The sequence below is a fragment of the Lytechinus pictus genome, unplaced genomic scaffold (genome assembly GCF_037042905.1).
Source record: "Lytechinus pictus isolate F3 Inbred unplaced genomic scaffold, Lp3.0 scaffold_26, whole genome shotgun sequence".
NCBI classification, from domain to species: Eukaryota; Metazoa; Echinodermata; class Echinoidea; order Temnopleuroida; family Toxopneustidae; genus Lytechinus; species Lytechinus pictus.
Window position 1 is genome coordinate 402,981 of NW_026974146.1, and position 21,723 is coordinate 424,703.

At 35.6% G+C, this 21,723-nt stretch overlaps 1 protein-coding gene across 2 annotated transcripts; it reads right to left on the reverse strand.

Annotated features, from left to right (window-relative positions):
• Window positions 1–964: 964 nt before the first annotated feature.
• Window positions 965–17,408, reverse strand: LOC135158026 (uncharacterized). 2 transcript variants are annotated; one of them, XM_064115269.1, is made up of 5 exons: window positions 17,110–17,408; window positions 13,878–13,950; window positions 12,457–12,740; window positions 9,556–11,297; window positions 965–3,583 (listed from the first exon to the last, which is right to left on the reverse strand). In XM_064115269.1, exons 1-5 carry the CDS (start codon window positions 17,390–17,392, stop codon window positions 3,398–3,400), a joined length of 2,568 nt encoding a protein of 855 aa, XP_063971339.1. In that variant the 5' UTR covers window positions 17,393–17,408; the 3' UTR covers window positions 965–3,397. The 2 variants fall into 2 exon arrangements, with proteins under 2 accessions (XP_063971339.1, XP_063971340.1); XM_064115270.1 differs by lacking the exon at window positions 965–3,583 and adding an exon at window positions 7,602–8,737.
• Window positions 17,409–21,723: the final 4,315 nt, after the last annotated feature.

Here is a 21,723-nt window from a genome sequence, read left to right on the forward strand (position 1 = left end):
TCAGCCATGGTCCATACCAGTGCTCCTAAATAATTTAATCGCCTGCCTGAGTCCTGACCAGTTTTAGAAATCTGAAGAAAAAATCTGCTGGAATTGTGCAAAAACATTATTTCTAAAATAAAGACTTTTTAATTTTAATAGTATACGCCAAAATGCATGATTCTAAACTTATATCAGATCTGTATCTGTCATCTGACCTGAATGCATCGTCAGAACAAGTACAGTTTCCAAACATGCTTACCTTGACTTTTGACTGGATCAAACAGCGTAACCTGCAACATGCATCGGGAGCAAGTGAATGGGACCGTGCAGCTTGGAGTTTTTCAATAGTTAGTAGAGCAACACAACGAAGACTGTCGAGTGGACAAAATCGATCTTTCCAGTTCACAATTCAATAAAAACCGGGCAAAATAACACAGTTCTGGTTCCCTTATAGTCTGAAGTTGTCGAAAACAGAATTCGGATATCACAATACATGAAGAAAACGGTAAATTCGAAGAAAAATAGAGACCAGGAAGGTGAATCAGCTATCAGTGTACTTCTGGCTTGCACAGAGCTAGAGCTAGAGAGCGGCTGAGTGAGTCGATCATCATGTGACAACATTATTCTCGACTGTATTTGATCGCGTTAGTGTGTGTCTGGGGGCGGCTGGGGGGCTGAGAAGGGTCTCTAATAATTTCATTTCTTGCATTTCCACGACATCAATAAGACTTTTTAGTGACATATTTGTGTATAAAAAGACAAGACCTTTCCATTCATATATAATTTGTCTATAATCATCACTTTCGTGAATTTTCTTTGGATGTATACTTTAATGGTTTGCGATGATTTATTTTCACCAAACGATATGAAAAAATTTGTTCGCATATAACATCAATCAAATATTTAATAACAACTTTGTTTATTCATTATGATGGATTTTTCTTGAACCTTCAATATTTTTTTGTATATTTTCTGTTATTTTAATCAACTTTTTGTCGGGGTGAACTTCCCCTTTAAACATATTTGTTATGTTCTTCCTTGTACATACCGTACATCAGTATTTATCAAAGATGTGTGAAAAGAATCATGAATCGGCATTAGTCAATTAATTAATATATAGGCCTAATTATGTAAACCTGTGTAGCGATATAACCAGGGGCGGTATTCTGAGGTCATTTTATCTTTAAAATATTTTATTTTACCTCTTAAAATGAAATTGGTATTCTGAGATGACATTTTATCTCTCAGATAAAATTTTATCTTGCATATAAATTTTATCTTGCGTTTATGATGATACGCAACAGAACAGTGGCTGCGTAGACACACCCATCGCGTATCTGGACATTGCAACGCAGTTGATGTGCTTGCGCCTAATTACTTTGAAGAAAAAATAAAATAAACTTAAAAGAGGGAAGGGGCTATTTTATCTCCGAGACGTAGATTTCGTCAATATTTCTAGGTGAATGAACTCCAAATGTTGACAAGAAAATGAAGAAAAATTATATATTCATTGAGAACAACACCTTAAAGTTATTCCTGTACAATCAGGATCATTATTTCATAATAATTTTCTTGACTAATATTGTCTATGAAATGATGCTTGAAAAGATGCGAAATAGACTTAGAAAAAAAGAAGAGTATTGTCATTTTTGTTAAAAAGAAATCTCTGAAAGACGCGCAAGCGTATAGTGCAAGCGTATTTTTAGTCAATAAATTGACGCAATCTGACTTCTTTGACACACCTCCTGGCAGAATGGATTTCCATTGGTTGAGTGATATGAGAGAGCTATAAAAGCACGTTTCTAATTGGATATTGATTAAAAAATAGGTGTGTCTTACAGAGATAAAATGAAGATAAAATTTTTCTCAGAATACCAATTCGGAGAGATTTTAAGGATATTTTATCCCACTGATTTTAACGGAGATAAAATATTTTATTTTATCTGAGATAAAATGGATCTCAGAATACCACCCCAGAACTTCATAACAGAATTAGCTGGACACTAAACCTTTTGTTTGTTATTTTAAAACAATCTAGAGGGAATGCTATAATATTTGATAATAATAATATTCTGCATTTATACATGGCTTAAAACATCGGAACGACTAAGCGCTTTACAGAGATATTATTACCCTGGTCATAGGATTCTTGCATGCCCATATACAATGTATGCACCTTTTCCACTCCCTGGGGAGTATTCTAACAAGAGTTTAAAGACTCAATTGCTAGGCATACTAATTATAGGCTTGCGCATCCTACCGGGTACCCATTTAATGCCTGGGTGGAGAGTGGCAAATTGTGGATTGACGCCTTGCCAAAGGACGCTAGGCCATGGTGGTATTCGAACACAAGACCCTCTGATTACAAGGCAAAGGTCAGAACAGCTACACTACGGCGCTTAAATGTACATGTACAATGTCTTTGTCCATCAACTATCCATTGTAATCTATTTAAACGTTTCTTTCTTTCTCTTTTTACCAAGAGCCTCATAAAAGCAGCTACATGTAGGTTGAAAGATTGGCCCCATTTTTTATAAACATTATTTACAGATTGGTGCTAATCACATTAGTACTACTACACTGTACCTCATTTGATATGTCTGGTCCGAGCAAAGCTCCATCACAAACCATCAATGTGATTATATGCTACATTTGCTTTGTTTTAGCTTCCTAATATAGAAATAATAGATTGTTAATATTCCTGGCATTATTACACTGTTAAGGTTATTACGGCATAAGGACTGATTACTTTTCCCTTCTCTTTGCTCTCTCCCCTCTCTCTCCCTCTGTCCCTCTCCCTCTCTTCTTTCTCTTAATTCCCCTCAACCTATTTTCTATCTTACTATGTTCGATATCCTTTCTTCCCATCAGTCATTGCTTCCTCATTCTCCCCATCTTGATCTCTTTTCAAGCTTCCATTTGCCCTTCAAGTTTCTTCTCTAAGATATGAATACTCAATTCTAACCATTCTTGTTTCTTCATATACTTGTATTTGCATTATTCATATATTTTTGTCATTTCAATATGTTAGTACAATTATGAATTCATGTAAAAAAAAATCATAACAAAATTAGTTAAACCACATGTTAGCATCTCCTCCTCCCCCTTCTCATTACTTTACTATCTTGTTTTTTCCAAATTGGTTGTTTAATCATTAATTTGTCTTACATGTATCTAGGAATGTCACTGTACAAGACTGGCATAATAAATCATTATAATGTAGGCAACTAAAATTGCAATCATATAAGTCATCAGCATTATATCAGGATTACAATTACAGTGTTACATAATCCAGAATTATAAATTACTATTAGTATTGTTTTGTTGTTAGCACCATCATTTTCATTATTACTATCATCACTCATCATCTTCTTCCTCCTAATAAATTCTAACATCAACATGACCATCTTATTCTTTAAGATGAATTTCTACTTACTCTGGCTTTCCTTCCTTCTCTGGCAAGAGTTTCATAGAAGGAAGGGTGAAAGCTTGCACCCAGTCTAACATCCCTTAGTGATGGTGCTGAGCATATCATCACTGCAACCTCATTTGATATTCCTGGTCCGTAGGAAGATACATCTCCAATAATATGCATTCCGATCTGGAAGTAGAGCCATACATGTAATTTACAATTACATTAATTTGATAGCATTACTTGGTATTAGATTGCCCCATTGAATTGTTTAAAATTTTGTATTCGGCAAGAGTATAAATGTAATTAGTATAGTGGTATCTACAATTTTTGTATGTAGTTAAAGAAGTCTATTTCAGTATGTCTATACTGTATTCATCTCAATTGAAAAATTAATTTTAAAGACTTATACTCAAATATAAACATGATCTGTTACATATGAATGACAAATTAACACATTGTTAGAATCAAGTTGATAGTAGGCCTATTAGAGATGGTAAACTCAGCAGACAATGCTCTCATGTCTCTATCTTGTTTTAATGAATTGATTGTCATTGGTGTCAGAATTATTGTTTTCATTCAAAATAATTTTTTTTATTTCATTTCCAATAGCAATTTTAAGTTTTAAACAAGTGTAACGCCTCTGGCAGTCTTGCCTGCAGTATGCAGATAGTAGCAGTGCTACCTTTGAAAACAGCTAATAAATAATTATTCATAGAAGAAAACACAAATATGGTAAAATATTATGTCTGATTGACTAAAAATGACCTTTGACCACGATTATGTGACCAAAGACCTGTGCAAAATGATCACTCATACTTGATTACCTGATGTTTCAAAGTTATGATGACAATTCCAACAATACCCCCAACATTACCAAAGTTTCTTGACCCTGAATGACCTTTGGCCTAGGTCATGTGACCTGAAACTCGCACAGGATCCTCAAAGATACGTGATTGCTCTTATGTCTAAGTTTCATGAACTAGATAAAATTTCAAAGTTATGAGAATTCCTCAAATACCCCAAACATTACCAAAGTTTATTGACCCTGAATGACCTTTGGCCTTGGTCATTTTCCATATGCCCACAGGGTATTTAGGGATATATTGCTGTTCTCAAGTTTCATGAACTAGATCCATAAACTTTCAAAGTTATGACAATTCCTCAACAAAAAAAAATCCAACATGGCCAAAGTATGTTGACCCTATGTGACCTTTGACATTAATCATGTGACCTGAAAGTCAGACAGGATCTTCAGGTTTACACTTTTACCCTAATGTCAAAGTTTTATGAACTAGGTCCATATACTTTCCAAGTTATTGCCATATCAAAGACTTAACCTTGGTTATTAATTTCAATATTGATTCCCCCGGGGGGGGGGGGGGTGCACTTACATTGACGAGTGGATACCATGCGCGACCCCAAAAACACGTTAAAAGGATGTCTTTTTCAAGATAAGGCATGTTACGTACATAACGTGATAAGGGTGTCAAAAACACAAAAATAATGAAAAAAGGGTATCTATATCGCTAGGAGAGCTACGTGTTTAGGGTCAAATTTGCGGGGATGATAAAACAACATTAAAATGTTTTATAAGGTTGTCCTTTTTGCCCCAACACTACGTGTTTAGAGTCCGATTTTCACGAGGTGTGGAAGGTGGGGCCGTACTAAATCAGATGTGTAAAGGTAAAACCGACGACCGACGGACCCATGACATGACAATAAAATATTGCAGTACTTGTTTAGGGGTTCATTTCAGGGAATACTTACCAAAAGTATTGTTTTGTTTCCAATACTTGTTAAGGGTAGGGTTTCACACGCCAAAACTTGTTAAGGGGTGCATTTTCAGAATATGGAAAATACGTGTTTAGGGTGCTTATCTAGACCCCATGGTCGCGCATGGTATCCACTTGTGGATGGAAGTGGCCCCCCCTGTCGGAAAAGCAGCGCCTACATGTATATGGCTATAGTCTCCCTCTGCTATGCAGGCTAGACAAAAATAGGAAAAATATAACTATACAGCGCATCTCCCGAAAAATGTCTCTCTGACAAAGGGCTGAATTAATTTTAAAATGTGGTAGTATTCTCAATCAATTGTAGAGTATAAAGTTTATTTCATAATCCAACTTCTATGAAAATTTCATTGGTCTCGCTTCAGCAGTTTGTTACACACCCTGTAAACAGTAGTGCATGTCAGCCCATTCCAAGTTTTCAAGACTGCTGTATTTCTGCATTAGCATGATAACCCTCATTTAACCATCCAGGATCTGAGCAGGGATATTTATGTGATCTACATGTATCAGGGCTCATAATTTAACCTGGTCATGATCAGAAGGGTAAAAACAATCAACAAGTGAAACGCCTCTGGCAGTCTCACCTGCATCACGCGATTCAATATAGCAGCAGTGCTGACTTTGTAAACTACTATAAAATAATAATTAAAAAAAACACCATTCATATAATGATACAATACATGTACTACTTTCATTGACAATAAATAACATTTGACCTTGATCAAGCGACCTAAGACTTGTCAGTGATGCTTGATTACTCCTATATCCACATTCTATAAACTATATCTATTATATATACTTTGAAGGTTATGAAAGCAATCTAATAATTACCTCCAAAATGGCCAAAGTTCATTGACCTTAAATGACCTTTGACCTTTGTCATGTGACCTGAAATTTACACAGGATGTTCAGTGATACTTGTTTACTCTTATGTCCAAGTTTCATGAATCAGATCATAAACTTTCAAAGTTATGATGGTAATTCAACAGATACCCCCAACTTGGGCATAGTTCATTGGCCCTAAATGACCTATGACCTTGGTCATGTGACATGAAACTCAGGCAGGATGTTCAGTAATACTTGATTAAACTTATGTCAGTTTCATGAACTAGGTCCATATATTGTCTAGGTTATGATGACATTTCATAAACTCAACCTTAGGTTAAGATTTTGATCTTGATTCCCCCAACATGGTCTAAGTTCATTGACCCTAAATGACCTTTGACCTTGGTTGTGTGACCTGAAACTCAGGCAGGATTTTCAGTAATACTTGATTAACCTTATGACTAAGTTTCATGAACTAGGTTCATATACTTTATAAGTTATGCCGTCATTTCAAAAACTTAACCTGTGGTTAAGATTTGGTGTTGACGCCGTCGTTGCCGCCGCCATCGGAAAAGCAGCGCCTATAGTCTTACTCTGCTATGCAGGTGAGACAAAAGTGAATTTTTTTCACGATTTATAGGGGATCAGCAAGCGTAAACTTAAAACAAAAAAATCAAAAGTTAGGGAGAAAAACGACCGAGCTTGCATTGGGCCGTTTTACATTTTGTCAAGTGAAATTGAAGGATTTTGTGCATACTTTTGGTGAATTTTGTGAACATTTTCAGTAAAAAATGCAAGTTTTCAAAATTTGTGGGAGGGGGGGGGGTAACTGCACCCTCCTTCGTACGGCCGTGCATGGAGGCATAATCACTATACATTTATGTGGTATGTCTTCACTCGTGGATAATTCTTTTGTTATATATAAGAATTGTACATGTAAGAGCAATTACATTCATTTACTTAGTTATTTTCTCTTTAAGAATATTCCAGAATGTCCTGGCAGTAAAGCTTTATTAGGAACTATATTTAATGAAAAGTGATTCTGTTATTTCTGCAATTTGCAAAGATACATATGATAGAGAAGTCTACACAATAGGCTGAGGAATTTTGTTATTTAAGGCAGACAATAGAGCTTCCTGGGCAGTGGAAAAGAACTATAGGATTAGCTATGTTATTTACATCTTGTTGATTTCACTGAGGTCATTCGAGAATGTTTTAGAATTTGAATGCTCCAGAAAGGAGAATGTTCTTAATGTAGACAATACTAGAACCCTCTATAATAGTGAATACTACAAGTTTTTAGAATAGTTGAAATTTGTATATAAGCAAGGACATCATCACATATCATATCAGATCAGAACTCAGAGTTTCACGCCAGACTTTAGGCCGCTGAAACTCGATGGTGAGTTTCCCGTCGCCCGCCCGCGTTTGAAAATCAAATTCTGAAAATAATTCATTATTTTACTATTTTGACACAGATCTAGATTCAAAACTGATATAAAACATTTATATAAGCTTTTCACTCACACAATTACTTGTATATCTTGTAAATACCTGCAAATCTTTTTTTTTTCTTTCTTCTTGTGAATGGAATGACGCTGCATGCTCAACCATAGTCAAACTCGTAGAATCAACCCAGCCATGGCCATGCAACAATGCGCCCGCGCTGCGCTCCAGCAAGTATTCACGAAGATTTACGTGGTCAGTGTTTTGAACAAATCACGCATGCAACAGCGATAGTACGCATTTACTTGTACGTACATGTACAGTACGTGTATGGTGCAGGCAGAATCTCGATATGATCTGATCGCTGAGCAAGGACACGGCCAAGGCCAAGGGCCTAGGATTTTCAATATTTGACGATGTTCTTGTCAGTGACAATTCAAAATCATCAAAATGGCAACACCCTGTTGCCATACACGATCACAAACATCGGTCAGACGGAAACTTTTTGTGACATTTTTAGGGCGATCCTCGCGAAGGGAAACTTAGATCATGTAGATGAGAATACAAAAATGACCGCGGTGTACGTTGGTGAGTCATCTCTCAAAATGTCCAAGCTCGGTGTCGATATTGATAGTTGCATTAAACTCAAATGAAGATATAAACAGTGTATATGTTGAGATATTACATATTTATTGAGTGTATTGCAGAAAATGTCCAAATAAACAAATAAAAGTGCGTTAAAAGGTTACAAAAGGTCAAACTTTCATCTTCTGGAAAATAATGAATAATGAAATCAGTTCCTCATTATGAGCTGTAAAAAATGGGACGGGAAACTCAACATTGAGCTTCATTGGCCTTACTGTATGTCAGAGCAGACTTTGTTTCCACCTGGAATATTTATCTTCTGTGGAGTTATTTGCTCGCCATCAATGAACTGTTTGCAGTTATTTTGAGAGAGGAATTCTCAGTTCTCATCGAGATCATCAACCTGTTTTAATGAACGCTTTTCAACCCATGGATTGCTGATATTGACTGTTTGTCATCATCAACATCGTCTTCACAGACATTTCAACTCGTTACAGTGACTCTTGTTATTCATCTTGCTTCAACTTCAGTTTCATCATCGCCATCATTGTGAACTTTAATTAACGGAATCTTCGCTAACCAACTGGGATTTTATTTGGATATATTATAACCCTGGATTGTACATCGGACACTTCAAGAGATTGATGTAAGATCATTGTTTGGTTTTATTTTGTTTAAGTACACGATTTATTTCCTGTAATAAAAAAAAAAATCAAGTTTAAAGTTTAAAATATTTATTGTTATTTGTTGCAGTATCGTAACACTTTGCAGTGAGGTAAATTTTGATTTGCACCAAAGTAAGGCATGACTGCAATGAATGAATCCAGATTTTCATGATGCCATAATCCTACAGAGTTAGTAAACATATTTGCACATCCCTTGTCAATGAAATTAACTTGAGAATTGATACTAAAATTGTTTATTAAACAATTATTATGAAAATTATTGAAAACATGTTTTTAAATTGATTTTAATGTAACCCTTGTAGGATTATTACATCATTGACATCCGGATTCATTCATTGCAGTCATGCTTTACTTTGGCGCAGATAAAAATTTATATCAGTGCAAAGAATACCTACTGATCATCCAAACGTTAACACATACCCCATAGATATGGTATCAAATTATTTGGAAGAACAACCTCTTTCATGCCATTTTTAATAATCATGTGTTTGTGATATATTTTTCCATAAATTGGGATTTGAGATGTTAAGTTTTTATTGAACTCACCCAGTATAACAATAATAATAAAATGCATGCATAAGATGAACAATATTCCATATGTATTACTGATATTTTACTCAGTAAATGAAAAACAAACTGAAAGTTGGATGTTTGAATGGTTTATGGTTTTTGTTTTTATGCATAATTCCATTTAAAGACTAATAAGATCTTTCGGATGACTTCAGCTATACTCCTGAAGGTGTGCTACTGTATTGAAAAAATAGATACATGCATGATATCAGGGTGCTTTTTCTTTCTTAACTTAAATACTGCATATCCAACTTACCGCCTTTGAATATATCCCAGTGGATGCATAACCAGCTATAGTGTGTGTGTTTGTAAGAATGATGGACAGAGATGACACTGAATTCCTGAGCATGGCGTTGGTATCTTCATCTTGACCCTCAAAGGTTACATCAACCAAGAAATCCATCTTCTTTTGTGCATCATAGTCTTTGCTTTGGGTGTACTGTTGTAACAGACATTTTGTGATATACTTAGCAATATTTTTGTTCTGCGACACAGTGAAGTACAGAAGATACCTAAACTCTTCCTTCCTAGGGATAACTACTTCCTCAATCAGCCTCTTAAATTTAGTGCAATCTGTATCAAAGAAAGAAGCAAGATAGACTGCAGCCATGTACTCCTGGAATAGTTTATGAGGAAAGAAGAATGTTGACTGCAGGTATGGACTGCTCTTATCATGAATGGATGAGAGCTTATTCTCCTGTGACAACACCCCTACTTTGCATGCTGTTTTCACAGAGTCTGAGTACTGTTTAAGATCTTCCTCATTGAAAATAAGGTTGTTTGATTGTAGTCCAGTAAAAGCACCCTTGGCAATTGGTTCCAGGGCTTTCTCAATTTCAGAGCGATAGGTATTGAATAATGGGCTACTTAAATCTTGGATCTCTTTCTGGACATAACGCACCTTTAGGAATTCAAACACTTCACTGAATATTTCAGAGAATGTTTGAAAAGACTTCAACTCTTCTTTCTTGTTGTCATCAAGTTTTATCCACATGTGACAGAGCATAGATATGTAGATAGGATATGGCACCATATTCTCTGATATGATATCATTGTTTTCAAACAATTGGATGAATTCATCTGCTGTAGCCTCAGTGTCTTTGAAGTAATTGCGAATGTAAACCATTGCATTCTCCCTGCTAAAGCCTTTTACGTGGATGAAGGTGTATAGTCTTCTTAAACTATCATTCCATCTTATTTCATTGGCCTTCCATGGACGGCTTGTCACCATTACTGGGCAAGTACGAAGTTCATCTGAGCCAAGAATATCTTCAACTGTGATATCACCTCTCTCCAAAGAACTTACATTGGGTTGGGTGTTAGTTCTTTGGTGCATAGATGCACTTGCTGGACTTGTTTCTGATCCAACTTTGAACTCTGACTGAGCACCTTCTGAACCTTGCTTGCTTTCAGTATGCTGTACAACCTTGCCACTAAACTCATCTAATCCATCACAGGCAATGAATACCTTTTCTGGATTTGAACGGATGTACTCTGTGATCTGACAGGCTTTTGCTGGGTTGTCCTTTGAGAGATATGACTTAACAATCTGACCAATTGTGTATCGCTTGGCTTCACGCAGAGGGATAATGAGTACCCACACAAACTTTGAGAGATCTGGACTATCGTTTATCCAATCCCATGCAATCTTAGCCAAGAATGTGGTCTTTCCAGCCCCTGCCTCTCCTTGGATCATTATCCGTTTGGGGAAGATGCCGTTGACTTTGAGATTAAAGAGATCCTTATACTCAAGTTGACTCCTATATTGAAAGGTTTTACAGTAAACACCATGTTGACTCCTTTTCCTTCGTTTTTCTTTTTCCAAGAAAAGGTTTGTGTACATATCTTGGAATGGCACAATAGAATCAGGATCTAGTGGATCAGCTCTTATCATACAGAAATCAGTCCTGTACTTGAATTGAAGCTCATCTTTACATCTCTTAATCAGGTCAGGGGTAAGTGGTTTGGTCTCTGATACTGGAATTGTCACAGGTGCACCTAGGAAAAAAATGTCACATCCTTAAACTTTAAAGTCACATGAAACAATTATAGACATATTTCTGTAAGCACAAGGTTCTATCGTCCAAAATTAATTTCATTCTCTTTAACTTTTCAATAGAAAAGTATGCTTCAAAGCATTAACTGAAGTTCATGGAAATTCAGCGACAATCATCACCCTTTTTTAATTCGGTACTGATATCGCAAAACAACACATTAACATGAGCCTGTAAACAATACATGTAATTCAGTTTCTTGTCAAAATCACGAAGTGACCTCAGGAAATTTCAAGCAGTGTCTTCTCCATAGCATTTTAGACCAGTTTTTATTGAGATTTGACCGTGCCTCCTGAAAATGTTATTTGAGTGGCTGTGGCCCTAAATAGACCATACAAGAGCGTGTCTGAGTGCATTTTAGTAATTAATTGACTTTGAATACAAGTAATTCAATAAAATCAATGCCAGATTTGATCTTTTGAGGAAAATTGTACACTTTTTATCAATTTGTCATTTACTAGGCCAACAGGTCATGTGACCTCGAAACTTAAACAGCTCATTGTTGTAGAGCATAGTTGTAAATGTGTCAAATGTGATCCACAACAACTCAAACTTTGCTCCGGTCAAATCGGAGCCCATCCCCCCTTAGCATGAAAAGGGTAGCTGTGAGAGATCACCAGATGTCCATATAGACATGTACATAAAAATTATGTATTTCTTTGTTTATTGGCTTTTGGTTTTCTTTTTTTCTTCATTTTTTGATGGAAATCGTGGGTGATATTATTTCAGTCATAAATTTAAAAAAAAAAAATTCATGGTCAATTAATGTCAGTTTATTTGTATAATGCATGCATTTTCAATCGGGCACAGTCCCATGGGACAAAAATCTATTTTCTGGGCAGCACCAAATCAATTTAGGAAAGATTTTGATGAGGTATCAAAATGTTCAAGCAAACTGAAACATCACCATTTATAGCCTACCTCTATAAAAAGCAAGTATTATTGTCAATATTTGATTAATAAAATAAATAAATGTGAACCCGGTCAAGCAGGTCAATGAAATAGAGCCACTAGTTGAAAAGGTACGTATCATTTTGTTTTAAGAATAACTAATTTATCTGATTTATTGAAGGCAGCCATCTTAGCTTCCTTCTTACCCTTACCTGTCGACTCTGTCAATAGATTTCCAGTAATCAGTTTCTGAGACAGCGACACCAGACCACTCTTTTGTAAAGCCTCTGCAAGAAGAACCCTGATGTTTGTGTCTGGAAGCTGTTTATCTCTCCATCTTGTGAATACTGTCATCAAAGCATCAGTAGTATCTTGTGTGTCTTTCTTTATTTTATCAAGAGTCACAAACGAGATATTCAGGTTAACGCCAATCCTCTGGTAGTAAGTAGATCCAATTTCCATTGACAACATCAAAAGTTCTTCCTCACTGACGGTACTGTAAAATGAATGATGAATATCAAGAGTTAAAATTATTGTGAACCATTATTCAGCATCAAGTATGAGTATATTATAATCACCTATTCCAAATACTGTCCAGTTTACTTCACTTGGAGGTAAACTGTCAGGCAGCATTGTATTACATCATGACTCTTTAGCCATAATACAATTTGAAATGTATTTTTTTTCTTCCTCTGGGTGGTGATACCATGGGAAGGGGGACGAGTCCCCATCCCTTAATTTTCTAATTATTATTTAACAACTTTATGGAAGAAATCGTTTCATCCCCTCTTAAGTGACACAAAGTCTAACAAAATCCCTTCTAAAAATGTTTATAATAATCACATTAGTTTAACTACTGGCAATACATGTATGCATACAGCACCTGACCAAAGGTCAGAAAAACATTTTTCATGCATGACATGCATCGTTCATCACTATCTTCACAGTTTATCAAAACAAATGGGGAACAAAGAGGGACTACATGACAGGATTAATAGACTAGAACAGGTGGAAGAAAATTTTTGGTACGGTGCAGCATAAACTGTTAACCAAAGTAGCAAAACACAAATGAAAACTAGTATTCCCATCTTTTCAGAAATATGCAGCAATATAGGAATCTGTGTTACTATGACTCTCACAGTCTTCCCTGGCCTATAATTCCCTACAAGTACAACACTTTATAGAGTGTGTCTTTGTTTCTTTTCCATAAAATATATACACCCGACCATGTATGTGGGACCTTCATGGCATTTTCTGTCTCTGATTTCTTGTTCTTATGACAGTCTGTAATGCTCTCAAATAACCATGGCTTGGTCAGTTTATGAAGTGAAGTAAAACTTGAGAAAAATGGGGTCGGAGGTACAAAAAGGTTGATTATTTTATGGAATTGCCCTTTTACTAAAAATATATCTTTTGCTAAATGACCTTTCCCACTGAATTTTTAAATATAAAAAATACAAACCAAAATGTCTTTATCTTAATATTCAAGAGTATGATATCTGATGATATAGGTTTATATTTTCTATATCCATTATTTTCAAGCAGACTAAAGACAGAGAGATCTTTAAAGATACAAACGATATGGTCACACCCCCAATTTGTAAAGAAACTAAGTAATGATTTGTTTACATACTGTGGTGGTACTGACATGTCTGCTGCTCCTGTTGAAGTTGATGCTCTTGAAGATGCAGTTTCTTGTGAGACATCTTTATCATTTTAAAGAAAGAAAAAAATGGGACAAAATATGGTAATATAAAATGCTATATAATTTCACCATATTATCATTATTATTATTTCATTAGATATCAAATAATGACAAAGAAATACTTGTATTTGAATATATGTTAACCTCTTAGTCTCAGTTCAATGACCAATGTGAAATTGGAAGTTGCCTCCCCCCTCCCCCTGGAAAAAATATTTGAATTTAAAGAGGAAAATATTTAATGGAAAATACATTGTAAATGCATCACATTATTATATTTCAATTAACCCTATTTTAACTGAGTTATTTCAGACGGGGGTGGGGGTGGGAGGGGGATCAATTTGACCCCTGTTCAGATCTTGGCCGCTGATTGCGCGATCACCGTGTAATTTTACACGTGCATAAAGCCAGATGTAAACTATAAGACTATCTAGTAAAATTTTCCAAATATTGATTGTCTATATTTCTTATCATCTAATTATGCAAATAAGCATCTATATGAAATTTCCCCGAAATTTGTTTATTGTAGGTTTTTGCCTTTTTAATATAGCTAGTAGAATGCTTATTTTTTGAGAGAGTATTAATTTTTACATTTCTAACAGACAAAAGCTGCCAAAAGTCATGAATATCATGAACCAACAAAAGTAAAAACAATCATACATTTATAAATATAATTTTTGGTTTAAAAACACAACTTGCATTGACTTTTGTACACGGAATCACGTTTTTGAGCTATTTGGGGCCTGACATGCACTTTGCATAATTTCGAAACCACATATCCGGGCGTCGCAAATTTGGTCTCAAAAGATGCGCAAGACTTGAAAGTAAAAAGTCAGTGAACGGCGCAGTCAAAAAATTCCGCGTGACGGCATAGTGACGAAATTTGTTGATTGGGTCAAATGAGGATTAATGCAAAACTGTTGAATCATTTCACATCCTGGACCCCATCGTATACTATTGTGGTTTTAAACTTTTCTATCTAATGATAACTACCATGGTAACACTGCTCAACAGCCAATCAGAATCAAGGATTCCATGCAAGTTATGATTGATTTACTTTTATGCAATGGGCCTCCTGGTATGCAAGTAAGGGAACCATCGGGATCACCCACTCATGATTTCTTTTGTATGTTATACGAAATATAATATATCAAAAATGTTATTTTTAATACGAAATATAACATATCAAAACTGTTTCCTCATTGTAATGTGAAAGTTTTACTCTTTCTATTATTGGCATTGCCATTTAATTAACCCTTTGGTGGTTAAATCTGTATTCTCATATGTTTAACAACTGAAATTTTTAAAAATTGAAAAAAATGAATAGTGAGTGAGCTACATCAGCCATAAACTCTCTCATTGCAAAACACTGAAATGTGAATAACTGAAAAAAGCATCACAACTTTCTCATCTTGTTCAATTTTGAGAACATTTCAGCATTATGCTTGTTTGAATCTTTTTATTCAAATTAATTTGTTCTTATGGAGGACTTTACCTTTATCAATTATATACTGTACTACCACTGAGAATTCCTAATGTACAACACTCAGGAAGGCATTCTGCAAGCAAAGCCATTAACAAACTAATCTCAAACAGGTTTAATAGATTTCATTTAAAGGGATCGTTTAACTTTGTAAGCAGCTGATTTAAAAAATTCTCAAACTGAGTTGAAACGTGCGTATGAGTGCCTGTATTTGTCCTCAAAAACCCTGAAACAGACCGCAATTATAGGATGAAAACTCTAATTTAGATACAAGTAGCAATTTATTAGCCTGATTTTGAGAACCGTCTAGTAGACGGGTTCAGCTTATGACCAGTTTTCTCCAATTCAAAAAGTCCGTTGGCTATTTTGACTGCCTTCTGTTGTGTGTATCTCCTATACACACACTATTAGCTGCACTGTACATTCAGTGTATACCTTGTACACACTGTATGTAGGTCATGCTGTGTTCATCTAGGATTAATGTGTTGTGGTGCACAGATTCCCTGTATACACATAGTCATTGAAACCAACTCTCAATTATTTCAAACTTTGGTTTACATCTCCAATGTTTTAAAATTGATCCTGTTAATATAATACTTTGAAACTTTTGGGAACGTATTTTTACACTATAAGCCTAATGTTTAGCCCATTTTCAGGAACCAAAAGGAGAATTTTTTAAATCAGAACAAAGTGAAATGATCACTTTAACCAAAGACATGAACAAATATATTACCACACATATAACTCTTTACAAAAAAAATATTGCTTAACTTTAAAATTCAATAACTTCAGATTTTGATGAAATTTTGAACATTTTGCTGTGTGCATTCTACTACATTTATCTAGATATGAATATCTTCAGCCCGGAGTATCCCTTTAACGATTTATTGATTATTCACTTTTATTTGACTTCATTTGCTTAGGAAATGCAGGAAATCTGTCAAAATATATACCTATACTCTCAAATAATTTGAGAGCAATTATAGGGACAAAACCAAAATATGTATGTGTTAAAAATTTTACAGAAGGGAAATCAAAGTTATTGTTTGCAAATTATTAATCTAACCTTGGTTTGGTCCATATAACATTATGTGCTTACACTGATATTTTATCTAACGCATTTGGAGAGTACATGTATAGCACAGTTAATTTTACAATGAAACTAAAGCAAATATTAATGAAAAATATGAAATAGTGCAAAATGATTTGTAAGCTCTTAAAGGTCTACCCAAAGACTTCAAAGGATTCATCAAGAAGTAAAGAACGTATCAAGTAACATGAAAAACTGGTGTAATAACTATTTTTTACAAAATTAATAGAACCTCTTAGCATGGTTTGAAATTTTGGGATCCCTTGTGGTCTATTTTCGTTATACTAAACGAAAGGATAATTTCTAAGTTATCTTTAATTTTTAGATATTTTTTATTATCGAACACTACATGTACCAGTATTACGTTGTACGTAAATATTTGAAGTTAAAATTAGAATTAAATGAGAAGGCCCATAAAGAATATATATTTAAAAAGGAGAACATCACCCTTCCCTCTCCCGAAGAGACATACCCACTCGCAAAGAGCAGTTCAAGGAATTTTTATTATAATAAAATTCATTATATTACATCATTTTAAAGGGGATCTCGCTTTTATGTATTTTTAAAAGGAATATGTAAGGCCACCTTACCCTCTCCAGATGGGAAGAAATCATCTACTAATTCCGCAAATCCAGCGTCTTCAAGTGCCTTGATGATATCAGGTATTTGGTTTGCTCTCCGTGTCTTTCTTTTCCAGTCGAAGAGCATGGAGGTGGTTCCTTCGGAACTGTCATTTCGTCTATTTGTACTGATGTATGTACTGACTTCGGACTTCTTGAATCCCAGTTTCAACCCGAACTTAAATACGTTCTTATGGTCACCCACAGCCTCTGCTAGGTCGATGAGTTTTTCCTCTGTTAAGGTCTCCGTCATGGTACTTGGTGATTTTTGCCTGATTTTTTTCAATTAAAAGCAGATTAAATGAGAAAAAGGCATGAAAATGTGGGTGAGAAAACTAAATGAAAATTTCCAATTCTTCTCCGGTCACTCCTGCAAAACCATTTTGAGAAGGCCACTTGAATGTGGAGTACCCCAAGGCTCTGTCGGGGGACTTGTTCTGTTTTCCAGTAGTTTGAGTGCCCAATATAATTTCCAGGTAACATTCTTCTTCTGCTACTTCTACTACCATGGGTGTCGATTTATGTGAAGGGGATGAACAAGATCGTAAACAGAATTTTTCTGGAGGGGGGGGGGCGTAAACATTTCTGATGAAACTCAAAAGCGAGGGAGCAAATTAACCAAGTTTGCCATTGGAGCGCTTTTGCATTTTCTAAAGTGAAATTGAAGGATTTTGTGCACACTTATGGTTAATTTTGTGAATATTTTTCAGTATAAATATTTTATTTAATTTCTCTTTTTTTTTTTGGGGGGGGGGTGGTAACTGCCTCTCTACTCTGCTTATCAGGCTGTGACAAGCTTTGTATTACATGTAATGATTGGATAAGGGAATATCATGCCAGACGACAGTAATAGACTGGATAGGGGAATATCATGCCAGACCACAGTAATAGATTAAGGCGGGTGCAGAAAGAGACGCAAATATTCTCAAAAGTTTAGCAAGGCTTAAAAAATAGGCATGACACGGTGCAGCACCGAATTTTTGCGTTACAGAATTATCACAAAAAATGTAGGTGGGGGGTCAGATCCCTCGTCTTATTAGTGGACCCCTGCAATACAAGTTCAATATAATAGTATCTAAACATATCAAAATGTTTTGTTTAAAAAAATAATCATAACTTTTAAAGTATAGTATCAGACAGCCAAATAAACTTGACCCAATTCCCTCCAATAGGCTCGAGATCACATGCTGGATGTAACATCATCAATTGAGTCGGCGTCACTTGTACTGTACAGTCCGACCTCTCTTATCCGGCCTCCCCTTATCCGGATCTCTCTATTATCCGGACGCACATTTGCCGAGATTTAGTACGTGAGTAAATTGAGATGGCAATCTTAACTCAATCCTATAGGCAAACTCCCTTTGATTACATATATTTTTCAATATAGTCTACCTAAAACAACATTATTTTTCATGAAAATATCTCACCCAAATCACAGAAAGAACTTAGGCAGGATAATTTTCCAGGAAAATGGGGCGCAATGTAAACATTTCATCACGTTCTCTTTTTGTTTCCCGGGAAAAACAACACATGTCTCACTAGCTAACGCTAGGCCTCAATACGGACAGCGCCATCTATCATGTTTAAGCCTACAGTCAGTGTAACAATGGCTGACATTGCAAAGCTGCGATAGCCGCCGCGATGATCTTCTTGTAAAACTTAGTTTCATCGAGTCCTTCATTCTCTTTCTTTCGAAGTATGCTCGATTTATACCTCAATCATTTGAGCAGGTAAATTATCCAACAGTTTTGGCCACCAATCGATTTTATTTCCGTAAAAATACCGCCTATAATTTGCACTGACACTGCAATCGATTTTATTTCCGTAAAAATACCGCCTATAATTTGCACTGACACTGCAGTGAATACTGTCTGTGTATGCCCACTAAATAGACTACGTGTAGCTTCTATTGCGGAGGCAGCTGCATGTATTTAATATTGGGTCTCCCAGATCCGGATAAATCCCTTATCCGGATTGGTGCTGGTCCCAACGTGTCCGGATAAGAGAGGTCGGACTGTATTTTAAAATAGACAAGGCAAACGCCAAGCGTTGTCTCGCCTGCATCTTGCAGTCATGAAGAGACTGCATGTCAAATCTGAAGCGTAACATTTAAGAAACTTTGACAGCTTTTCTATTGTACCATTGGCAAATTTGTGTGAATATTATAAATGGTGCCAAGAACTATAGCTCATTAAATAAATAACAACAGTTTTTAAAGAATAAACAAGTAAAATACAAAATCTGGTTCAGGTATAGAGAGTACTGAGTTCTGAAGTAAAATGTTAGTGTTAAAAAGTATAAAATCATAAAGTTCATGTCACTAGAGGAACAAAGTAGTGTGAAAGTTCATTGACCTTTGACCTTAATCAAATTTAACTCACATTCGAACCTGACCTGCACCTTCAAGAGATGGACCTCTGTTACGAGTTTGGCGATCCCACCTCGAAGCTATAGAAAGTTACTGTGTGTACAAAATAGCACAGTGCCAGTCATGGAAAGTTCATTGACCTTTGACCTTATTCACATTTCGACTCATATTCGAACTTGATCTGCACCTTCGAGAGATGGACCTCTTGTATGAATTTGGCAATCCTACCTCGAAGATATAAAAAGTTATTATGTGTACAACACAGCACAGTGCCAGTCATGGAAAGTTCATTGACCTTTGACCTTAATCAAATTCAACTCACATTAGAACTTGACCTGCACCTTCAAAAGATGGACCTCTTGTATGAATTTGGCAATCCTACCTCGAAGATATAGAAAGTTATTGTGTGTACAGCACAGCACAGTGCCAGTCATGGAAAGTTCATTGACCTTTGACCTTATTCAAATTCGGCTCACATTTGAACTTGACCTGCACCTTCAAGAGATGGACCTCTGTTATGAATTTGGCAATCTCACCTGGAAGCTATAGAAAGTTATTGTGTGTACAACACAGCACAGTGCCAGTCATGGAAAGTTCATTGACCTTTGACCTTATTCACATTCGACTAATATTCGAACTTGACCTGTGCCTTCAGGAGATGGACCTCTGGTATGAATTTGGCGATCCCACCTCGAAGATATAGAAAGTTATTATGTGGACAACATAGCACAGTGCCAGTCATGGAAAGTTCATTGACCTTTGACCTTATTCACATTTCGACTCATATTCGAACTTGACCTGTGCCTTCAGGAGATGGACCTCTGGTATGAATTTGGTGATCCCACCTCAAAGCTATAGAAAGTTATTGGGTGTACAACGTAGCACAGTGCCAGTCATGGAAAGTTCATTGACCTTTGACCTTATTCACGTTTCAAATCATATTCGAACTTGACATGTGCCTTCCCGAGATGGACCTCTGGTATGAATTTGGTGATCCCATCTCAAAGCTATAGAAAGTTATTGGGTGTACAACGTAGCATAGTGCCAGTCATGGAAAGTTCATTGACCTTTGACCTTATTCACATTTCGACTCATATTCGAACTTGACCTGTGCCTTCCCTAGATGGACCTCTGGTATGAATTTCGTGATCCCACCTCGAAGCTATAGAAAGTTATTGGGTGTACAACACAATTGTTGACGACGACGACGCCGGAAATAGTGATACCTACAGTATGTCTCGCTCCGCTACGCAGGCGAGACAACAATGGTATGTAACCAAGCGGTTGCAGACAATAAAATTATCTGCTTTCATTCAATTCCTTTACATTTCCTTAGTTCATCATTGATATTTTGTTAATAATACAGGTCAGCTCTAAGAAATCTAAATACCCCTGTCCCTTTGTTAACTCTATAACATTTAGTTGATGATGTCACTGCAGGAATGAGGTTTGGTGCTCCTTTTAACCCTAACTTATCTGCAGGGGGGGGGGGGCTTTCAGGCACCCTCAAAATTGTTCGAGCTATATCAGCTGCACAAATTTTTACCATGCCGCTCACCGACTATTTAATTTTAAGTCTCGCACAGATTTATACATGTAGACCAAATTTGTGATGCGCGGGCATGCGGTAACAAAATAAATTATGCAACATTAACTTCTTGTCAGACCAAATTGCTCAAGATGTATCTTCAGTTATTCTCATTTTCATTGACAACAGTCATTTAATTTGACGCTATTTATAAGAGAAATAATGTACCCAATGATTTTTCCAGAAATTGTAACAAAAAGGTTTTTAAAAAGAAATACTTTAGAAATTAAAAAAAAAATCAATAAAATACATGTACATAATAAAATTTATTTTGTTACCAGATTTTTTTCTGCTACGTTTTTGATAAAATATCTGATGATGATTATGATAGAATTTTTGAAAAATATACCCCCCCCCCCCATAACATAAAGATGGAGAAAATAATAACGATATTTCGTTTTTCTTTCAGATTTTGGTTTAAGATATTTTAGTATAAGACAGATCTAGTACATCTAGTAAATCTGTATAAGATGAAGATTGTGACATTAACAATGAAAAATTTGTATTTTCTAAAAAGGAGTTGGAAGATAATTTTGTATGAATGTACGCTTAATAGAAAGAACTTTGAAAGACAACAGTAAATTTTGATAAATAAAGGTCCTCTGGTATGTCAAGTTTAGTTTAAAAT